The sequence below is a fragment of the Phoca vitulina genome, unplaced genomic scaffold (genome assembly GCF_004348235.1).
Source record: "Phoca vitulina isolate PV1807 unplaced genomic scaffold, GSC_HSeal_1.0 scaffold25, whole genome shotgun sequence".
NCBI classification, from domain to species: Eukaryota; Metazoa; Chordata; class Mammalia; order Carnivora; family Phocidae; genus Phoca; species Phoca vitulina.
Window position 1 is genome coordinate 30,398,473 of NW_022589728.1, and position 19,690 is coordinate 30,418,162.

At 38.3% G+C, this 19,690-nt stretch overlaps 1 protein-coding gene across 4 annotated transcripts in view; it reads right to left on the reverse strand.

Annotated features, from left to right (window-relative positions):
* The window catches only part of IMPA1 (inositol monophosphatase 1), a 64,351-nt gene that overhangs the window by 40,962 nt on the left and 3,699 nt on the right, over positions 1-19,690 (reverse strand). For 3 of the 4 annotated variants that reach the window (XM_032421643.1, XM_032421644.1, XM_032421646.1), the window contains exons 2-7: positions 19,502-19,567; positions 18,991-19,124; positions 16,909-17,013; positions 15,376-15,421; positions 13,008-13,116; positions 11,492-11,600 (exon numbers count right to left, since the gene is read on the reverse strand). In XM_032421643.1, the coding sequence (XP_032277534.1) occupies positions 11,492-11,600; positions 13,008-13,116; positions 15,376-15,421; positions 16,909-17,013; positions 18,991-19,124; positions 19,502-19,564 (566 nt within the window). In that variant the 5' untranslated portion in view covers positions 19,565-19,567. The remainder of the gene's footprint in view (positions 1-11,491; positions 11,601-13,007; positions 13,117-15,375; positions 15,422-16,908; positions 17,014-18,990; positions 19,125-19,501; positions 19,568-19,690) is intronic. The other variant, XM_032421645.1, reaches the window with a different exon arrangement.

Below are 19,690 nucleotides of genomic sequence, written 5' to 3' on the forward strand. Positions count from 1 at the left end.
AACCCACTAGATGCAGAAAACATGTGACAAATTTCAACACCTGTTCATGTTAAAAACCCTCAGCAAAGTTGGCTTACAAGGAACATACCTCAACATAATAAAGGCCATGAAAAACCAACAGCTAACATTAAACACAATGGTAAAATACTGACTTACAGCTTTTCCTCTAAGAGCAGTAACAAGACAAGGATGTCCACTCCCATCACTTTTCTTCAACATACTACTGGGAGTCCTAGCTGCAGCAATCACACAAGATAAAGGAATAAAAGGCATCCAAATTGGTAAGAATGAAGTAAAACTGTCACTACTTGCAGCTGCCCTGATACTATACATAGAACACCCTAAAGACTCCACCAAAAAACTTAAAAATGATACACCTTTACACCAAATCAATTAAAAAAAAAAGATTAAAATTATGTGATGCCTTTGGTTTCAAATATGCTTTACTGCTTATTTCTTACTGCATATCAAATTTAAGAAAGAACTGTTTAACAGATGTTAAACAGATGTTTCACTGCTTTCCAAATAGATAAAACCAAATTAATGTTAGTGGCTTTTGATAGTTTATATAAAGAATGGCAGACAAAATTTTCCCCTTTTCTCATGGGATATGCGATAGTTCATAGCTCATGTCCTAGAAAGCAAATATCAAGATCTTTCATAAATAACCCCTTGGTATTTCTATTCAGAGACAGAACTGTAGGCTGGAAGAACAATAATGATACTTACTGGCAATGCTTCTGTCCATTTCTAATAAATATCATGGGCTCTCAGGCAAGGAGCCTTATAGTCAGAAAAGAAGATATTCTTTTATGAACAAATTACCAGAGAGAGTACTTAATTACCAAATAATCAAGGCTGTGGTCTAGATTTTACAAATGTCTTCTGAATCCTATTTTAGTCTGATCCTTCTATAGGATTAATATGGCATAAAGTAAAAAGGACAATTTTTGGTATCACAGAGCTTTGAGTTTGCACCCCTACTTAGCTGCTTAAAACTGTAATCTTGAGAGTTTTCTCTTCAAGTTTTACTTTTCTTGTCATCAAAATGGGGAGACCAACTTACTTTGGACCACTGTTGTAATGGTTATAATAAATATCTGCAAAGCACCTAGGAGAGTGCCTGACATCTAAAAGAGCCTCAAAGATATGTTTAAGATGAAATTATTCCCTAAACCATGATGCCAGAAAACATTATAGAAGTAAATGGAGAGGAGCAAGATGGTGGCAGCGGAGTAGGAGATTTAAATTTCGTCTGGTCCCAAGAATTCAGCTAGATAGGGATCAAACCATTCTGAACACCTATGAACTCAACAGGAGATCGAAGAAAAGAATAGCAGTAACCCTCTGAACAGAAAAGCGACCACTTTCTGGAAGGTAGGACGTGCAGAGAAGTGAATCCGAGGCGATATACGGGAAGATAGACGGCAGGGGAGGGGGCCTCCGTTGGCTGTTACCAGCAAGTGACTGAGCAGCGGAGCACAAAATTGGAACTTTTAGAAGTCTGCTCTGCTGAGGGACATCACTCCAGTGGCTAAGTGGGGGTGGGGGGGTGGGAGGGGTGGAACCCTCGCTGGGACAGTGTGGTCTCAGGACCCTCGGGGTCACAGAAAGACCAGGGGTGCCTGAGTGCGGCAGAGCTCCCAGGTATGGGAGCAGGGAAGTGGGCTGCAAAGATGGAGCCAAGGCGCGGGCTCTCAGCTCGGGGTTGCCATAAACCGTGATCTGCGGCATAGTCGGGCCACTGCTCTTCCAGCAGGGACCCAGCAAGCGGCAGATCCGGGGAGCCTTCCCTTCCTACCCCCGGGAGGAGCGGCGTGGGAGAACACTACAGGGATCTGCTGGGTTTGGAGACTCCACACTGGGTCGGGTGCCAGAGATAGAAACGCTCGGTCACAGGCCAGGTGAGCATGGAGTGCTGCCGGAGACCAGGGAGACGGGAGTGATTGACTGCTCTTCTCTGGGGGCTCACTGAGGAGTGGGGCCCCAAGTTCTTGGCTCCTCCCGGGCAGAGACTGGGAGGCTGCCATTTTCACTCTCCTCCTCCAAAGCTGTACAGAAAGCTTGCAGGGAACAAAAGCTCCGGAGAGCAAACCCGAGATTACTTAGCCCGGGCCCTGGCAAGGGCGGGGCAATTCCACCTCGCAAAGACATTTGAGAATCACTGCAACAGGCCCCTCCCCCAGAAGATCAGCAAGAACAGCCAGCCAAGACCAAGTTTACCAATCAATGAGAACGGCAGAACTCCAGGACTAGGGGAATACTGCACATAGAATTCATGGCTTTTTTGCCCCCCTGATTCTTTAGTCTTTCAAAGTTAATTTTTTTAATTTTCTTTTTCTATTTTTTGTTTGAATTTTTCTTTTTCCCTTTTTCAACCAACATCTTATCAATCCCTTCTTAAAAATATTTTTTATTTTTCATTTTTACAGTCATATTCTATCCCTTCACTATAGTTAACCTTATTTTTGGTATATATATATACATATATATATATACACGTATATATATACCACTTGTTCTCTCTTTAAAATTTTGGGGTACAGTTTCTTCTAACAGACCAAAATATACCCTAAATCTCTAGTATATGGCTTTGTTCTAGTCTCCTGCCTGATCACATTCTCTCCCTTTTTTTTAAAATTTCTCTTCTTTTTTCAACCAACTTCTTATCAATTCCTTTTATAAAATCTTTTATAATTTTCATCTTTACGGTCATATTCCATCCCTTCATTGTACTTACCCTTATTTTTGTACATATATGTTTTTCTTTCTTTAAAATTTTGGGAGGCACTTTCTTCTAACAGACCAAAATACGCCTGAAATCTAGTGTGTGGCACTGATCTATTCACCAGCCTGATCATATTTGATCACATTTTTTTCTTTTTCTTTTTTCTTACTTTCCCTTTCTTTTCCCCTGGTTTCTGGTCTCTTCTGATTTGTTTAATGTATATTTTTCTGAGGTCGTTGTTACCCTTCTAGCATTTTGTTCTCTCATTCATCTATTCTCCTCTAGAAAAAAATGACAAGGCGGAAAAACTCACCTCAAAAAAAAGAACAAGAGGCAGTACCGACTGCCAGGGACCTACTCAATACGGACATTAGTAAGATGTCGGAACTAGAGTTCAAATTGACAATTATAAAGATACTAGCTGGGCTTGAAAAAAAAGCATGGAAGATACTAGAGAAACCCTTTCTGGAGAAGTAAAAGAACTAAAATCTAACCGAGTCAAAATCAAAAAGGCTATTAATGAGGTGCAATCAAAAATGGAGGCTCTAATTGCTAGGATAAATGAGGCAGAAGAGAGAATGAGTGATATAGAACACCAAATGATGGAGAATAAAGAAGCTGAGAAAAAGAGAGATAAACAACTACTGGATCACGAGGGCAGAATTCAAGAGATAAGTGATACCATAAGACATAAGAATATTAGAATAATTGGGATCCCAGAAGAAGAAAGACAGAGAGGGACAGAAGGTATACTGGAGCAAATTATAGCAGAGAACTTCCCTAATTTGGGGAAGGAAACAGGCATCAAAATCCAGGAGGCACAGAGAACTCCCCTCAAAATCAATAAAAGTAGGTCAATACCCCGACATCTAATAGTAAAACTTACAAGTCTCAGAGACAAAGAGAACATCCTGAAAGCAGCTCGGGACAAGCGGTCTGTAACCTACAATGGTAGAAACATTAGATTGGCAGCAGACCTATCCACAGAGACCTGGCAGGCCAAAAAGGACTGGCATGATATATTCAGGGTGCTAAATGAGAAAAATATGCAGCCAAGAATAGTTTATCCAGCTAGAATGTCATTTAAAATAGAAGGAGAGATAAAAAGCTTCCAGGACAAACAGAAACTAAAAGAATTTGTGATCACCACACCAAACCTACAAGCAATATTAAAAGGGGTCCTCTAAGCAAAGAGAGAGCCTAAAAGTAACATAGACCAGAAAGGAACACAGACAATATACAGTAACAGTCAATTTACAGGCAATACAATGGCACTAAATTCGTATCTTTCAATAGTTACCCTGAATGTAAATGGGCTAAATGCCCCAATCAAAAGACACAGGCTATCAGATTGGATGAAAAAACAACACCCATCGATATGCTGTCTGCAAGAGACTCATTTTAGACCCAAAGATACCTCCAGATTGGAAGTGAGGGGGTGCAAAACCATTTACCATGCTAATGGACATCAAAAGAAAGCTGGGGTGGCAATCCTTATATAAGACATATTAGATTTTAAACCAAAGACTGTAATAAGAGATGAGGAAGGACACAATATCCTACTTAAAGGGTCTATCCAACAAGAAGATCTAACAATTGTAAATATCTATGCCCCTAACATGGGAGCAGCCAATTATATAAGCCAATTAATAACAAAAGCAAAGGGGCGCCTGGGTGGCTCAGTCGTTAAGTGTCTCCCTTCGGCACAGGTCATGATCCCAGGGTCCTGGGATCGAGCCCCACATCGGGCTCCCTGCTCCACGGGAAACCTGCTTCTCCCACTCCCCCTGCTTGTGTTCCCTCTCTCGCTGTGTCTCTGTCAAATAAATAAAATCTTAAAAAAAAAAAAAAACAAACAAAAGCAAAGAAACACACTGACAACAATACATTAATAGTAGGGGACTTTAACACCCCCCTCACTGAAATGGACAGATCATCTAAGCAAAAGAACAACAAGGAAATAAAGACTTTAAATGACACACTGGACCAAATGGACTTCACAGACATATTCAGGACATTCCATCCAATGCAATAAAAAACACATTCTTCTCTGGTGCCCATGGAACATTCTCCAGAATAGATCACATCCTAGGTCACAGATCAGGTCTCAACCGGTGCCAAAAGATTGAGATTATTCCCTGCATATATTCAGAGCACAATGCTTTGAAACTAGAACTCAGTCATAAGAGGAAAGTCGGAAAGAACTCAAATACATGGAGGCTAAAGAGCATCCTACTAAAGAATGAATGGGTCAACCAGGAAATTAAAGAAGAATTAAAAAAATTCATGGAAACCAATGAAAATGAAAACACAACTGTTCAAAATCTTTGGGATGCAGCAAAGGCAGTCCTAAGAGGAAAGTATAGAGCAATACAAGCCTTTCTCAAGAAACAAGAAAGGTCTCAGGGGCGCCTGGGTGGCTCAGTCAGTTAAACGGCTGCCTTTGGCTCAGGTCATGATCTCAGGGTCCTGGGATCGAGCCCCACGTTGGGCTCCCTGCTCAATGGAGAGTCTGCTTCTCCCTCTCCCTCTGCCTGCCTCTCTGCCTACTTGTGCTCTCTCTATATATCTCTGTCAAATAAATAAATAAAATCTTTAAAAAAAAAAAAACAAGAAAAACAAGAAAGGTCTCAAATACACAACCTAACCCTACACCTAAAGGAGCTGGAGAAAGAACAGCAAATAAAGCCTAAACCCAGCAGGAGAAGAGAAATAATAAAGATCAGAGCAGAAATCAATGAAATAGAAACCAAAAGAACAGCAGAACAGATCAACAAAACTAGGAGCTGGTTCTTTGAAAGAATTAACAAGATTGATAAACCCCTGGCCAGACTTATCAAAAAGAAAACAGAAATGACCCAAACCAACAAAATCATGAATGAAAGAGGAGAGATCACAACCAACACCCAAGAACTACAAACAATTATAAGAACATATTATGAGCGACTATATGCCAGCAAATTAGATAACCTGGAAGAAATGGATGCATTCCTAGAGATGTATCAACTACCAAAACTGAACCAGGAAGAAATAGAAAACCTGAACAGACCTATAACCACTAAGGAAATTGAAGCAGTCATCAAAAATCTCCCAACAAACAAAAGCCCAGGGCCAGATGGCTTCCCAGGGGAATTCTACCAAACATTTCAAGAAGAATTAATACCTATTCTTCTGAAACTGTTCCAAAAAATAGAAATGGAAGGAAAACTTCCAAACTCGTTTTACGAAGCCACCATTACCTTGGTCCCCAAACCAGACAAAGACCCCATCAAAAAGGAGAATTACACACCAATATCCTTGACGAACACGAATGCAAAAATTCTCACCAAAATACTAGCCAATAGGATCCAACAGTACATTAAAAGGATTATTCACCACGACCAAGTGGGATTTATCCCTGGGCTGCAAGGTTGGTTCAACATCCGCAAATCAATCAACGTGATACAATACATTAACAAAAGAAAGAACAAGAATCATGATCCTCTCAATAGATGCAGAAAAAGCATTTGACAAAGTACAGCATCCTGTCTTGATCAAAACTCTTCAGAGTATAGGGATAGAGGGGACATACCGCAATATCATAAAAGCCATCTATGAAAAACCTACAGCGAACATCATTCTCAATGGGGAAAAACTGAGAGCTTTCCCCCTAAGGTCAGGAACACGGCAGGGATGTCCACTATCACCACTGCTATTCAACATAGTACTAGAAGTCCTAGCCACAGCAATCAGACAACAAAAAGAAATAAAAGGCATCCGAATCGGCAAAGAAGAAGTCCAACTCTCACTCTTTGCAGATGATATGATACTTTATGTGGAAAACCCAAAAGACTCCACCCCAAAACTGCTAGAACTCATACAGGAATTCAGCAAAGTGGCAGGATATAAAATCAGTGCACAGAAATCAGTGGCATTCCTATACACCAACAACAAGACAGAAGAAAGAGAGATTAAGGAGTCAATCCCTTTTACAATTCACCCAAAACTATAAGATACTTAGGAATAAATCTAACCAAAGAGGCAAAGGATCTGTACTCAGAAAACTACAGAATACTCATGGAAGAAATTGAGGAAGACACAAAGAAATGGAAAAACATTCCATGCTCATGGATTGGAACAAATATTGTGAAGATGTCAATGCTACCTAGAGCGATCTACACATTCAATGTAATCCCCATCAAAATACCATCCACTTTTTTCACAGAAATGGAACAAATAATCCTAAAATTTGTATGGAACCAGAAAAGACCCCGAATAGCCAGAGGAATGTTGAAAAAGAAAAGCAAAGCTGGCGGCATCACAATTCCAGACTTCCAGCTCTATTACAAAGCTGTCATCATCAAGACAGTATGGTACTGGCACAAAAACAGACACATAGATCAATGGAACAGAATAGAGAGCCCAGAAATGGACCCTCAACTCTACGGTCAACTAATCTTTGACAAAGCAGGAAAGAATGTTCAATGGAAAAAAGACAGTCTCTTCAACAAATGGTGTTGGGAAAATTGGACAGCCACATGCAGAAGAATGAAACTGGACCATTTCCTTACACCACACACAAAAATAGACTCCAAATGGTTGAAAGACCTCAATGTGAGACAGGAGTCCATCAAAATCCTAAAGGAGAACACAGGCAGCAACCTCTTCGACCTCAGCCGCAGCAACTTCTTCCTAGAAACATCGCCAAAGGCAAGGGAAGCAAGGGCAAAAATGAACTACTGGGACTTCATCAAGATAAAAAGCTTTTGCACAGCAAAGGAAACAGTCAACAAAACCAAAAGACAACCAACAGAATGGGAGAAGATATTTGCAAATGACATATCAGATAAAGGGCTAGTATTCAAAATCTATAAAGAACTTATCAAACTCAACACCCAAAGAACAAATAATCCAATTAAGAAATGGGCAGAAGACATGAACAGACATTTTCCCAAAGAAGACATCCAAATGGCCAACAGACACATGAAAAAGTGCTCAACATCGCTCGGCATCAGGGAAATCCAAATCAAAACCTCAGTGAGATACCACCTCATACCAGTCAGAATGGCTGAAAATAACAAGTCAGGAAACGACAGATGTTGGTGGGGATTCGGAGAAAGGGGAATCTTCCTACACGGTCGGTGGGAATGCAAGCTGGTGCAACCACTCTGGAAAACAGTATGGAGGTTCCTCAAAAAGTTGAAAACAGAGCTACCCTATGACCCAGCAATTGCACTACTGGATATTTACCCCAAAGATACAAATGTAGGGATCCAAAGGAGTACGTGCACCCCGATGTTTATAGCAGCAATGTCCACAATAGCCAAACTGTGGAAAGAGCCAAGATGTCCACTGACAGATGAATGGATAAAGAAGATGTGGTATATATGTACAATGGAATATTATGCAGCCATCAAAAGGAATGAGATCTTGCCATTTGCAACAACGTGGATGGAACTGAGGGTGTTATGCTGAGTGAAATAGGTCAATCAGAGAAAGACATGTATCATATGACCTCACTGATATGAGGAATTCTTAATCTCAGGAAACAAACTGAGGGTCGCTGGATTGGGGGGGGTAGGAGGGATGGGGTGGCTGGGTGATAGACATTGGGGAGGGTATGTGCTATGGTGAGTGCTGTGAATTGTGCAAGACTGTTGAATCACAGATCTGTACCTCTGAAACAAATAACGCAATATATGTTAAGAGAAAAAAAAAAAAGATGATGATAGCAGGAGGGGAAGAATGAAGGGGGGGAAATCATAGGGGGAGACGAACCATGAGACTATGGACTCTGAAAAACAAACTGAGCGTTTTAGAGGGGAGGGGGTTGGGGGGATGGGTTAGCCTGGTGATGGGTATTAAAGAGGGCACGTTCTGCATGGAGCACTGGGTGTTATGCACAAACAATGAATCATGGAACACTACATCAAAAACTAATGATGTAATGCATGGTGATTAACGTAACAATAAAAAATTAAAAAAAAACCTAATCAAAGGCAATGAGGAGGGGCACCTGGGTGGCTCAGTTGGTTGAGTGACTGCCTTCGGCTCAGGTCATGATCCCAGGGTCCTGGGATCGAGCCCCGTTCGGGCTCCCTGCTCCTCGGGGAGCCTGCTTCTCCCTCTCTCTCTGCCTGCTGCTCCCCTGCTTGTGCTCTGTCAAATAAATAAATAAAATCTTTAAAAAAAAGAAAAGAAAAAGGCAATAAGGAAAAGCAATACATGAAAGAAGTAAAAAGGGTCAGAGAGAAAGTGGCTGAAAAAGAAGACCCAAAGGAAACTGAACATTCCTACTATTGTCCTGAAGAAAATGAAAACAGAACAGAAAATGAAAATGAGAACTGAACTAGTATTTAAAACTGTAACTCAAAAAAATTTTTCTGAATGAAAAAAGATCTGAGTATACATGTTAAAGGAGAAAATTCTGCCAGAATGAGCAATTCCAAGATCTATCCTTGTAAAGCTATTAGCCGTGGAAGATTAAAAGAAAAAAAATAATTCTCAAGAGCCTCCAATTAAGACATAAATTTTTTTTTTTTTTTAAGATTTTATTTGTCAGAGAGAGAGAGGGAGAGCACACGCGAGCACATGCAAGCAAGCACGCACAAGCAGGGGGAACAGCAGAGGCAGAGGGAGAAGCAGGCTCCCTGTTGAGCAAGGAGCGCGATGGGGGACTTGATCCCAGGACCCTGGGATCATGACCTGAGCCAAAGGCAGACGCTTAACCAACTGAGCCACCCAGGCATCCCAAAACATGAATTTAAAAGCCAAGAAAATTAGAATGGCATCAGATTTCTCAAAAGCAATATACAAAACAAGGCAACAGTAAAATAGCATTTTCAAGACATTTAGTTCATACTGTTTCTTAAGGATATTATATCCAGCCAGGCTGTTCAACATTCAAGGTCATAGAAAAACAGTACAGAATGTGCTAGAACTCATAGAGTCTTATACACATGTGCTCTTCTTAAGGAATCTATAGAGGATGAGCTCATACAATCTAAAGGTCACCTGGAAAACTTTATAAAATGCTTGCCCCATCCTTTCCTAAAGTCAAGCAAAAAACTAAGACCAAAGGGTAGAACTGAGACTAAACAAAACAGTCATATTAATAAATGAAGAGGCCTGTTTTATTAAAAGAAAAAAATACTTAAATTCATTTGCATTCTTAAGCAAAACTCCATTCCATGCTGTATTCAAGAGATACACTTAAAAGGGCTAAAAGTTAGAGTGGACCAAGATTTACCAGGCAATTAGCAATAATGAGATAGAGTTTGCAATTTTGATATCAAAGCAGACTTTAAGTCTAAAAGCATGAAAGAAGACAAAGGATACTATATAAAGTTAAAATTATACAAGAAGTTATAACAGTATGTATAGGCATCAAATAATGCATCTTCCACCTTATGTAAAATAAAAGCTCTAAGAGTTGCAAGGAGAAATATAGAGAAACATACCAATAATGGAAGAGTTTAACCTATCACTCAGTATACAGGTGAAGTAGACAAAAATAATAATAATAATAATAGGGTTCATCTTTAGGCTATATATCAAAGATCATACCCTAATAATGGAGAATATACTTTTCAGTGTGTACAGAACCATCCCCCCAATTAATCCTATACTAGGCACAAATAAAATATTAGTCAACTCCATAGCAGATTTATTACGATATAATAAAACTATTAAAATTAAAAATGAAATTTAAAAAATTTCTTTATAGAAATTTAAGAACACAACTCTTAGGTGAAAGGGAAAATACAAATTACAGAGTTTGTGAAAAATAATTATAATGAAACCCCTACATATTAGAATCTATGGGATACATTTAAAACAGTAAGATAAAAATTCATAACCTAACACATTAATAAAAAAAATCAAAGAATAAAAATAAATTCAAGGCAGAGAGGAAAAAAACTGTAGATCAGAATAATAAATCATAATCCTGGTTCTCGGTGTGGGGCGGGGGGAGTGGAGACAAACCACTAAGTAATTTAACCAAGATTTACAAGAAGAAAGCACAAATATAAAAAAAAAAAAATGACAAGGAAGAAGTAACTATTGATACAGAGAAACAGAAGTAAGTTATAAGAGTCTACCTTGTATTCTTCTATGCAAATAATTTGAAAACTAAGAGGAGGTGGGAATTTCTTAGGCTGTGGAAATATTCCAGATCAAAAGTGGCTGAAGAGACATGACAACTATATTCATGCTTGACCCTAGACTGAATCTTGCACTGGAGGAAGAAAATGCTACAAAGGACATTGTTAGGTCAACTGTCAGAACTATATATGGATGGTAGATTAGATAGAGCGTAAATTTATGAGGTCAACAATTGTACTGTGGTCATGGAGGAAAATATCCCTAATTTCAGGAAATAAATTGAAGTAGTTAGGAGTAAAGAGCCATAATATATGTAATTTACCCTAAAATAGTCCAGGGGGATAAAAGGTGTGTATACACTTGTGTATGCGCACATTCATGTATGTACACACACACACACACACACACACACACAGAGGGAATGATAAAATGATAAAGCAAATGGGGTAAAATGTTAACAACAGGTGAATATAAGTAAAGGGTATACTTTTTTTCCCCATTATTTCTGCAAATTTTTTAAGTTTGAAATTGTTCTCAAAAAGTTTTTTTAATTACATTACAAAATTATAATTATGGTACTGATCCCAAGCCTATTAAAAATTTTCATTTTTATGGAAAATTCATTCTTGAAAATGTTAAATTCTCTGGAACTTCAGGGAAGAAATGAAAAGAGCTTACCCATGAATAGGAATGCACAAAAGCTTTTCCAGATTAGAAAGAACAATTCTTACAGTCTCTGGTGTTCTGGAAGAGCCAAACTCTGTCACCAAAAGTGATTTGGTAATATCTAAAAGAGAATGTTTTAAATAATCACTAGAGTTTAACAATAAGAACTCTTACTTAAAAATGTGATACTTGTAATTCAGAATGAAATAGGACCATTTTTATCCCTCACCCTAGTTGTACCATATTTCTTTCATTCTAAGCCTTGAAGTATTAAAATTCTGATAAATTTATTGTCCTTAAGTGGTTGTTTTTATAATCAAGGAGTCTGCTTCTTAGATCATCCCCAAAAAGTGTAGAATATAACCAATTTGCTTGCATGCATGATACCTTTAGTGGGAAACAAGCAAATACCTCAAATATTTAAAAAGTAGAATTTAGAAATTAAATAATTTAAATATAGATTTGAAATAAAACAGAAGTTTGAGTGGTGGCTGACCTCCATTTACTAAATTGATGGATTACCCAATGCTTTCCATTCTGTCTTGGAAACAACATGACTGAAGCTCATAACACACTCAACACTCTCCGCTAACAGGCCCCCTGTGTAGCATACCCTACACTTCATCTCCTCCCACCAGTGTACGCTTACCAACTTGTTCTGAACATGTTTACAATTACTGTTTCTTCTAATAATCACATAATCTAATTAAAAACTATAAAAAGCAAAAAAATTACAAAAAGGGAAAGGTTTAGTTTCTACAAAAGCTACCACATTACTTTGATTATAAGATGCCATGTTTTTTCACATGTTAATCATCTTAAAAATAATGATGCACGTCCCAATCTTTGGGGTCTTAGAGTTCTATAAAAAGAAAACGAACGAAAAATCTGCTCTCAAATTAAGTGTTCAAGGAGAAAAATTATAAAAGTGTAGGGGGATTCTGAATTTAGATTGATTTGCAAGTATCTTTAAGCTCTTGATGCACTTAAAAGAATCTGAAATACAAACTGTGGGAAATGTTGGACATGGTTTATGGAAAAAAGGTGACTCAAAACTTCAATGAGCTGTCACATAGAAGACAAAATACCAATCATCAAGGTCATAAAAAATGTAGAGACCTCATTTTTAATGATTCCCGACATTAATAGACTTTCCCCCACCTCAGATTTACAGTCTAACAACTGGTCCCAGCAACATCAGATTAGAGGAATTTGACAAAGAATTTGAGATGTAGTGGCTTAAACAATAAACCATGAACTCCATGGGGGCAGGAAGCCATTCTTATTCATCTTTCTATCCCCAGCACTTAGCAAGCCGCTGAGTCTGAAGTGGTGTTTGCTGGACTACACTTGCCTTCTTTGCTTCCACTACCACATTCAAAACTGTGGTGGAAATAAAAACGTAAAGGGAAAATACACACAATTTATGAATCTGTTAACAACTGTGAGAACTCCATTGGTTAACTCAAAAACAATAAAACACATGTATATAATATCAACCACACCAAAAATGAGAGGATAAACCTACCTTCCTGTTGTGAAACCTGTAGTTTTTGACCATTACAAAAGGCTCCCTTTCCTTTCCTGCCAGTATACATCTTATCCTCCAGGCAACTGTATACAACTCCAAATTCCATCTGCAGAAGGAAAAAAGTTTCCTTTACCAAACCTGAGTATTTTTCACCATTAAATCAATACTTTTTTTTAAAGGCAGTAACAAAAAAATCCACTATATTGAGAATGTTTTCAAATAACTACTATGGGATACTTAAAAATGATAATTTCCAGCTTACACAGAGAAAGGAGGTCATCAGACTTGAATCCTTGACTCTTGTCCCATCCATTTCTCAACTTAAGAGCACCCACCTTGACCTCTCGCCCTCCTGCCCCAGGTAGGTAAATATTTCCTACTTCCTTCCATATTATAATTCCTACCCTCTCAAATGTCTCTGAAAAACTCCTCTATCAACTGATCCTCCTCCTCTCAGATTTTCATTCTGGTACTTTCACACCAAATTTCTACCTCCCCCACAAAAGTTTTAAGATGTTATCTTCTCCTTTTCCCTTCCCTGCCAAAGGGTAGTCTACACTTCACCTCTCCCATTCTCCTCTTAATAAAAATTACAATTTGGCTTCTGCCCTGATCACACACACTTCTGAAACTTCCCCAAAAGAGATTACCCAGGAACTCCTACTAACCAAATGCCATCTCCAAAGCACTGGAGACTGCTGACCATCAACCACACTTCATTACTTAATCCAGTACCCCCATGTTTCTGGCAGATTCTTAGTCCTACCTCACTCACTAATCTATCTTTGTGTCACTTTTTCGAAAGACCTTGTTCTCTGTCCAACCCTTAAAAGTTGTGTAGGTCAGGATTTGTTCACTCTTCCATATCTTCCATTCCCCTCTTGGATGTCTATCTTCTTAGAGGTTTGTTCTTTCCAGTCCATAAATTCAACTACCACCTTTAACTGTGGCCTGTTCCACCTATAATCCCATTGTCACAGGTAAGAACCTATGCTTCAGCTCATCTTGCAGAAACCTCAACCGAAAAGATCAAAGATCACTCATTACCTCATCACACCTCATTCCTTCCCCACGTGTCATCTTCTTCAAATTTCATCTTGAAAGCACTTCTTGATTTTGGCATTTCCTCAGCCACCCTCACTGCCCCATCTGAGTTCAGAATCACCCAGCCTGCCCCTCTGGTATGATCTCTGCATTGCTAGAATTATCCGTCACTCTGTACTTGAAAAACCTCCACTGGTTTTCTATAGCCTAAAAACAAAATCTAAATGTTCTGACATAGGCCACAGTGCCTCGCAATAAAACCACAACTAACTCACCTCATCAATTCTGCTCCTGCCACTTTCAGAGTTTCACTCACAATGAACATCTCGTTCCCCACACACATCATGCTCTTCTCCAACCTGTTCTGATTAAAATGCTTTCCTCCTTTTCTTCTTTAATCTGAAAAACTACTTCCTAAAACCCAACTCACATGACCAAATTCTAAAGACCCCTTCTGTATGAAGATTTCCCCAAACCACTCTTGGGCAGAATCGGATACACCCTATTCATGTTCCCACAGCATTTGTTTCATAGTTCCACTACGTATTTATCTGTTCGCACATCTAACTTGTGCATGAACTGCGAGTTAGTTCAGTGGCAGGGACAGCACATAGCCCAAGGCTGATTATATGCTAACGGCTCCTTTAGCTTCTTTCAGATGTTCTCACTAATGAGCGCAACCCTGTGCCTAAGATGTGTTTTTATTTTCATAGATTTTTTTTAACTCTCTTGTGTACATGCTGATCAAATATATCACAAGCTCCTTGAAGACAGGTGTGTAAGATGTTAGTAAACATCATTCATTGTTTGATCGATCAAATAGCCAAACAGCAAGGAAATGCAATTGCTACAGATCGTATTCTACTGGGTTTTAGATATAGCAAGTATTTGGGTTCCTGAACATACTCAGCATTTCCCAACCATGTTCTGGCCTCTACCACTTTCTGGTCTTTTAAAGTCTCCCTTCACTGACGCCTATTAAGGCATTCCTAGCTCAAATCCCACCTCTTCCATTTAGCATTTTAGATCACACATCAACTCCTATCATATCTGACTCTATCACATATATAATGGTGATTAAATACTGAATTGTATTTCAGTTACTTGCATGTATTTTTTCCTTTTAATTATTGCTTCTCAGACATTAAATTTTCTTTAATGGAAAAAGTATCATGCCAATTTTAACAGTTCTGCAGCTTACTTTGAAATAATGCAGCTATATAAATTGAATATAGAGACAAACCTAAATTTATTACAGACACATGTACTCTTTCTCAGAAAATAGGAGCAAGGCATTTTACCATAAATTTAAACAGCGTACCTTTTTATTTACAGTAAAGCCAATCGAAACAGCTACAAAAGGAAACCTTTAAAAAAAAACACACACACACATATATACAAATTTACCAAGATAAAATTATTTTCAATAAACATGTTTTTTCATAATGTAATTGACTACATAACTTTTCATATGAATAGTCTCACCCCTCCTCCCACAGAACAGTGTGTATAGTATGCAGCCCTCTGTGTAAATAGGGGGAATTTGGGGAGAGATGGTGCATATACATACATACAGGATGCTTCTAGCTTCTACAGGCATGAAACATCTCTGAAAGAATTCACAAGAAACTGGTAACAGTGGCCACCTCCAGAGATGGGTCCTGAGAAACTGCGGTCAGAAGTGGGAAGGACACTTTGCACTGCATGACATTTTATATCTTTGGAATGTCAAATGCAACAAATATAATTGTTCATGGTTAAAGTGTCTCTTTTCTTTGGTCATTTCTCCCATAGTCAGGACCTATAAACACAGATATCAAATTGTACAGAATGAACTGTCACTTGTCTTTAATACCAAACTTGGGAGTTTCACATGTGAAAAGTAAACCGTTAGGCACGGCTTTTGCTATGGCTGCAGGACAGTCTGAACACACAGGCTGTAATTTCTGACTCAAGAGTCAAGATGCACAAAATAAGAAAATGTGTTCAACTACTGAAAATAAAAAGGTTAATATTTAATAGTTTTCATTTTAACAAAAATGGGATCATAGTATACACTCTGTATTAGAATCTTCTCTATGTTATGTCATGAGCATCTTTCCACATTAACACTCCACATATAGATTCTAGATCTTCGTTTTACAGACTTTAACAATTCTGTACTAGTAAAGATATGTAGAGCTACACGGCAACTTCAAATGTAACATTTATGTGTAATCCCAACAAACCAGGCTACCCATTTTAACTGTCACCGGCAATTCCCTCAGGCTTTCTTTTAGTGCTAATATACTGAGCTACATACTTTGTGCCAGGCACTACACTAAGTTCTTATATAAAAGTATTACTCACTGAATCCCATGAACAAACAGTTCTAAGAGGCAGGTACAATTAAGATGTCCATTTTACACATTAAAAAACAACAACGGAGGCTTAGAAAGATTAAATAACTTGCCTAAGGTCACAAAGCCTATAAAAGCATCTGGAATCAAGCCCAAGTCTGTTGATCTTAAAAGCCCATGCTCTTTTTAATAGTTTTTTCTCCCGGACTGAACCTACTCTATATAGACAACATTCTATGTGACCCCCAAAATTGACTCCATTAGTTCCTTAATCTCAAAGCAGCACTGTTGCTTGCTTACATTTTTATATGGCTCCACCAGTGAGAAAAAAAATGGTGAACAGGGTCCCTCGCTGCAAAAGTCCATGGCATGAATATTTCATCATCTCTTCCATATCTAATGAAAATTCTGCATAATACACTTCACTCTACAAATTATACAATTCTCTAAAGTATCTAGGTCCATTCAGTTAGTATACAAACAAGTAATTACAATATTAACATTTTAAAACATACCTATGTACAAAATTCGTTGTTCCATCAATAGGGTCAATGATCCATGTAGGGCTGTCAGTTAAGACACTTTTTTCCCCAGCTGCCACAGATTCCTCACCAATGAAACTAAAAGCAAGGACAAATTCCAAATCTTGACACTGCTTTCAACAATTTTCAAACCTAAACATTTCCTTAGATTCAGAGTCACTTTAATACGTAACAAAAGTCCATATACCACTTTCCTATTGTTGTTCCTTCTTCCTTCAGACTGATAAAGTGAGAAAACTTTACTTCCCCCAGAGCAAAGTTATGTGAAAAATAAAACTCAAAATTCTCAAATGCAATACCAGGGTAAATAAAGGCACTCACATGTGTGTATGCACACACATTTGTTGCAAATGAGAACTTACTAAGGAAATGTGGTTTTTAAAAATAACTCCACAAATTCTCTCATGCTCTTCTCTTTAAGAGGTAGAACCTAACACCCCTTGCCTTGAGTGTGAATTTGAACTGAGTGACTCTCTTCTAACCAAGAGTCAAAGCAGAAGTTACAATATACAACTGTGAAGACTCATTCATAAAAATGGTACTGTGGTTTCCATCTTATTTACTCTATTTCTCCCTCTGTCCCTTTCCTTTTCTTGCCCCAGGGGAAGCCAGCCACCATGTTAAGAGCTGCTCTATGGAGAGGCCCACATGGAGAAGAAATGAGGGGAGCTGCTAGCAGAAAACCCATGAGGAACTGAAGTCACCAACAATCACATAAGTGAACTTATCCTTCAGCCCTAAAATGCTACAGCCCTGACCAGCAGTTTGACTATAACTTTATGAGACCCCGACCAGAACCATGCAGCCAAGCTACTCTCATATTCCTGACCCTTGAAAACTCTAAGATAATAAATGTTTGTTGTCTAGAGCTGCAAAGTTTTTAGGATAATTAGCTATTCAGCAATAGACAACATAGAGAACATTAAATAAGTCAATGAGAAAGTAAATTACCCACCAAAATTACTGTGTCTACATGCCTTCCTAAAACATGCTATGCAATAAATCTCAGGTGAATTTTGTAAATGGTGTCTGAGTACATTGGTTTTCTTTTTATTTCTTTTATTCATTTTCTTTCTTTTATTCAATACTGAACTATCCTATAATCAGTATGATTTTCTTTCATCCCCTTTTCACTTAGCTGTAAACCTTTTTACTAAGAGGAAGTATATTTAGCCACAGCTTTAAACATTTTTTCTTCTCAATGGCTAAAATATCAGGAACAGATAATGGCATGACCAAGAAATAGAAAATCAGGGGCACCTGGGTGGCTCAGTTGGTTAAGCCTCCAACTCTTGATTTCAGCTCAGGTTATGATCTCAGGGTCGTGAGCTCGAGCCCTGTGTCAGGCTCTGTGCTCAGCGGGGAGTCTGCTTGAGATTCTCTCTCCCTCCCCCTCCACCCACCCCCACCGTGTGCACTCGCTCTCTCTAAAATAAATAAATCTTTAAAAAAAAAAAGTAGAGAATGACAATGTTAAAACTTTAAAAGGATGACAATGTTTCTGCTATATGTCTCTGTAAGACAGCCCTGATTGTAGTGTTTTCTCTCAAACTCGTTAAAGTTACCAACACTCTAACACATAAAAAAGTTTGCAATATAGAGAATAAAACTTCTAAATCATAACTGTGGCAGACATTTGTCATATTAGCTTCCCAGCATCCAAACACTCCTCTTACTATGAAGGAATCCAAATACCTCCTGTTTGTTCCCTCCTGGCAGCTTGAGCTTGGGCAAGCAACCGGAGTTCAGCAAGACATTCCTGCTCAGGATCTGTAATCTTGAGATAATGAGGCTAAGATATCCAAAGCCAGCAGCCATGAAGCTACGACCGGTGGCATCTGAAGCAATGGCTCCTGGGCACCGGTAGCACTGCCTTCCTGACTTCTGCCTATGCCCTGCTCTCAGGGCTCCTGAGCTGCCCAACACTCTCCAAATATATTCCTTTTCAGCTTAAGTTAACTAAAGTCAATTTCTGTGTCTAGAATCAAAATTTGTCTAGTACATTGACTCTAACCTAAGTTTCAATTTATCATGTGAAACTAAAATAAAAAATACCTGTGAGATGGATACTTCTCCTTTATGGAAGATATAAGCATTTTTTCAATTTTTTGGTCAGTAGCAGTTACCAAATCAGCTGGAGAACTTTTAATCATGACATTCATTTCACTTTTTATAGCTTCACGAACCACCTAAAAAGATTTTTTGATAAGCAAACAGAAAAGGCATATATCATTTTAAATCAAACTAAAAGATGAACTATAGAAGTGGTTTAAATCATTCAATCTGTCTGAAATGATGTTCTTAAAAATGTCTTACCACAATGTATATAAAATAAACTTACAGTGGTTATGACATTCTAGGTACAAAATCATAGAATCTTACATCCTATTTTAAATTCACATTTGTCATTAAAAAGGTTTAACGACATAAGAGTATTGACTCCATTGAAAATGTTTAGTAAAATGAAAACAAATACAAATTAATCAAAATGCATGTGTTATTTCACAGGACAACCACACGCTGTCCACATCCATCACATCATGGCTGACAAGATTTCAGTTCATACCTCTCCAGCTTCTCTTGCTAGGGTTACTGCATAATCCATGCATTCCTGCCAAGGATCAGCCATCTTCTGAACAGATTTAACACAAGTCAGGACAAAGCAATTAAAAATCTCTAAGTCTTAATTACAGAATAGTTCAGAAAAACATTTCGATTAGCACAATACTTTCATTCAGGAAATGAATCACATGTA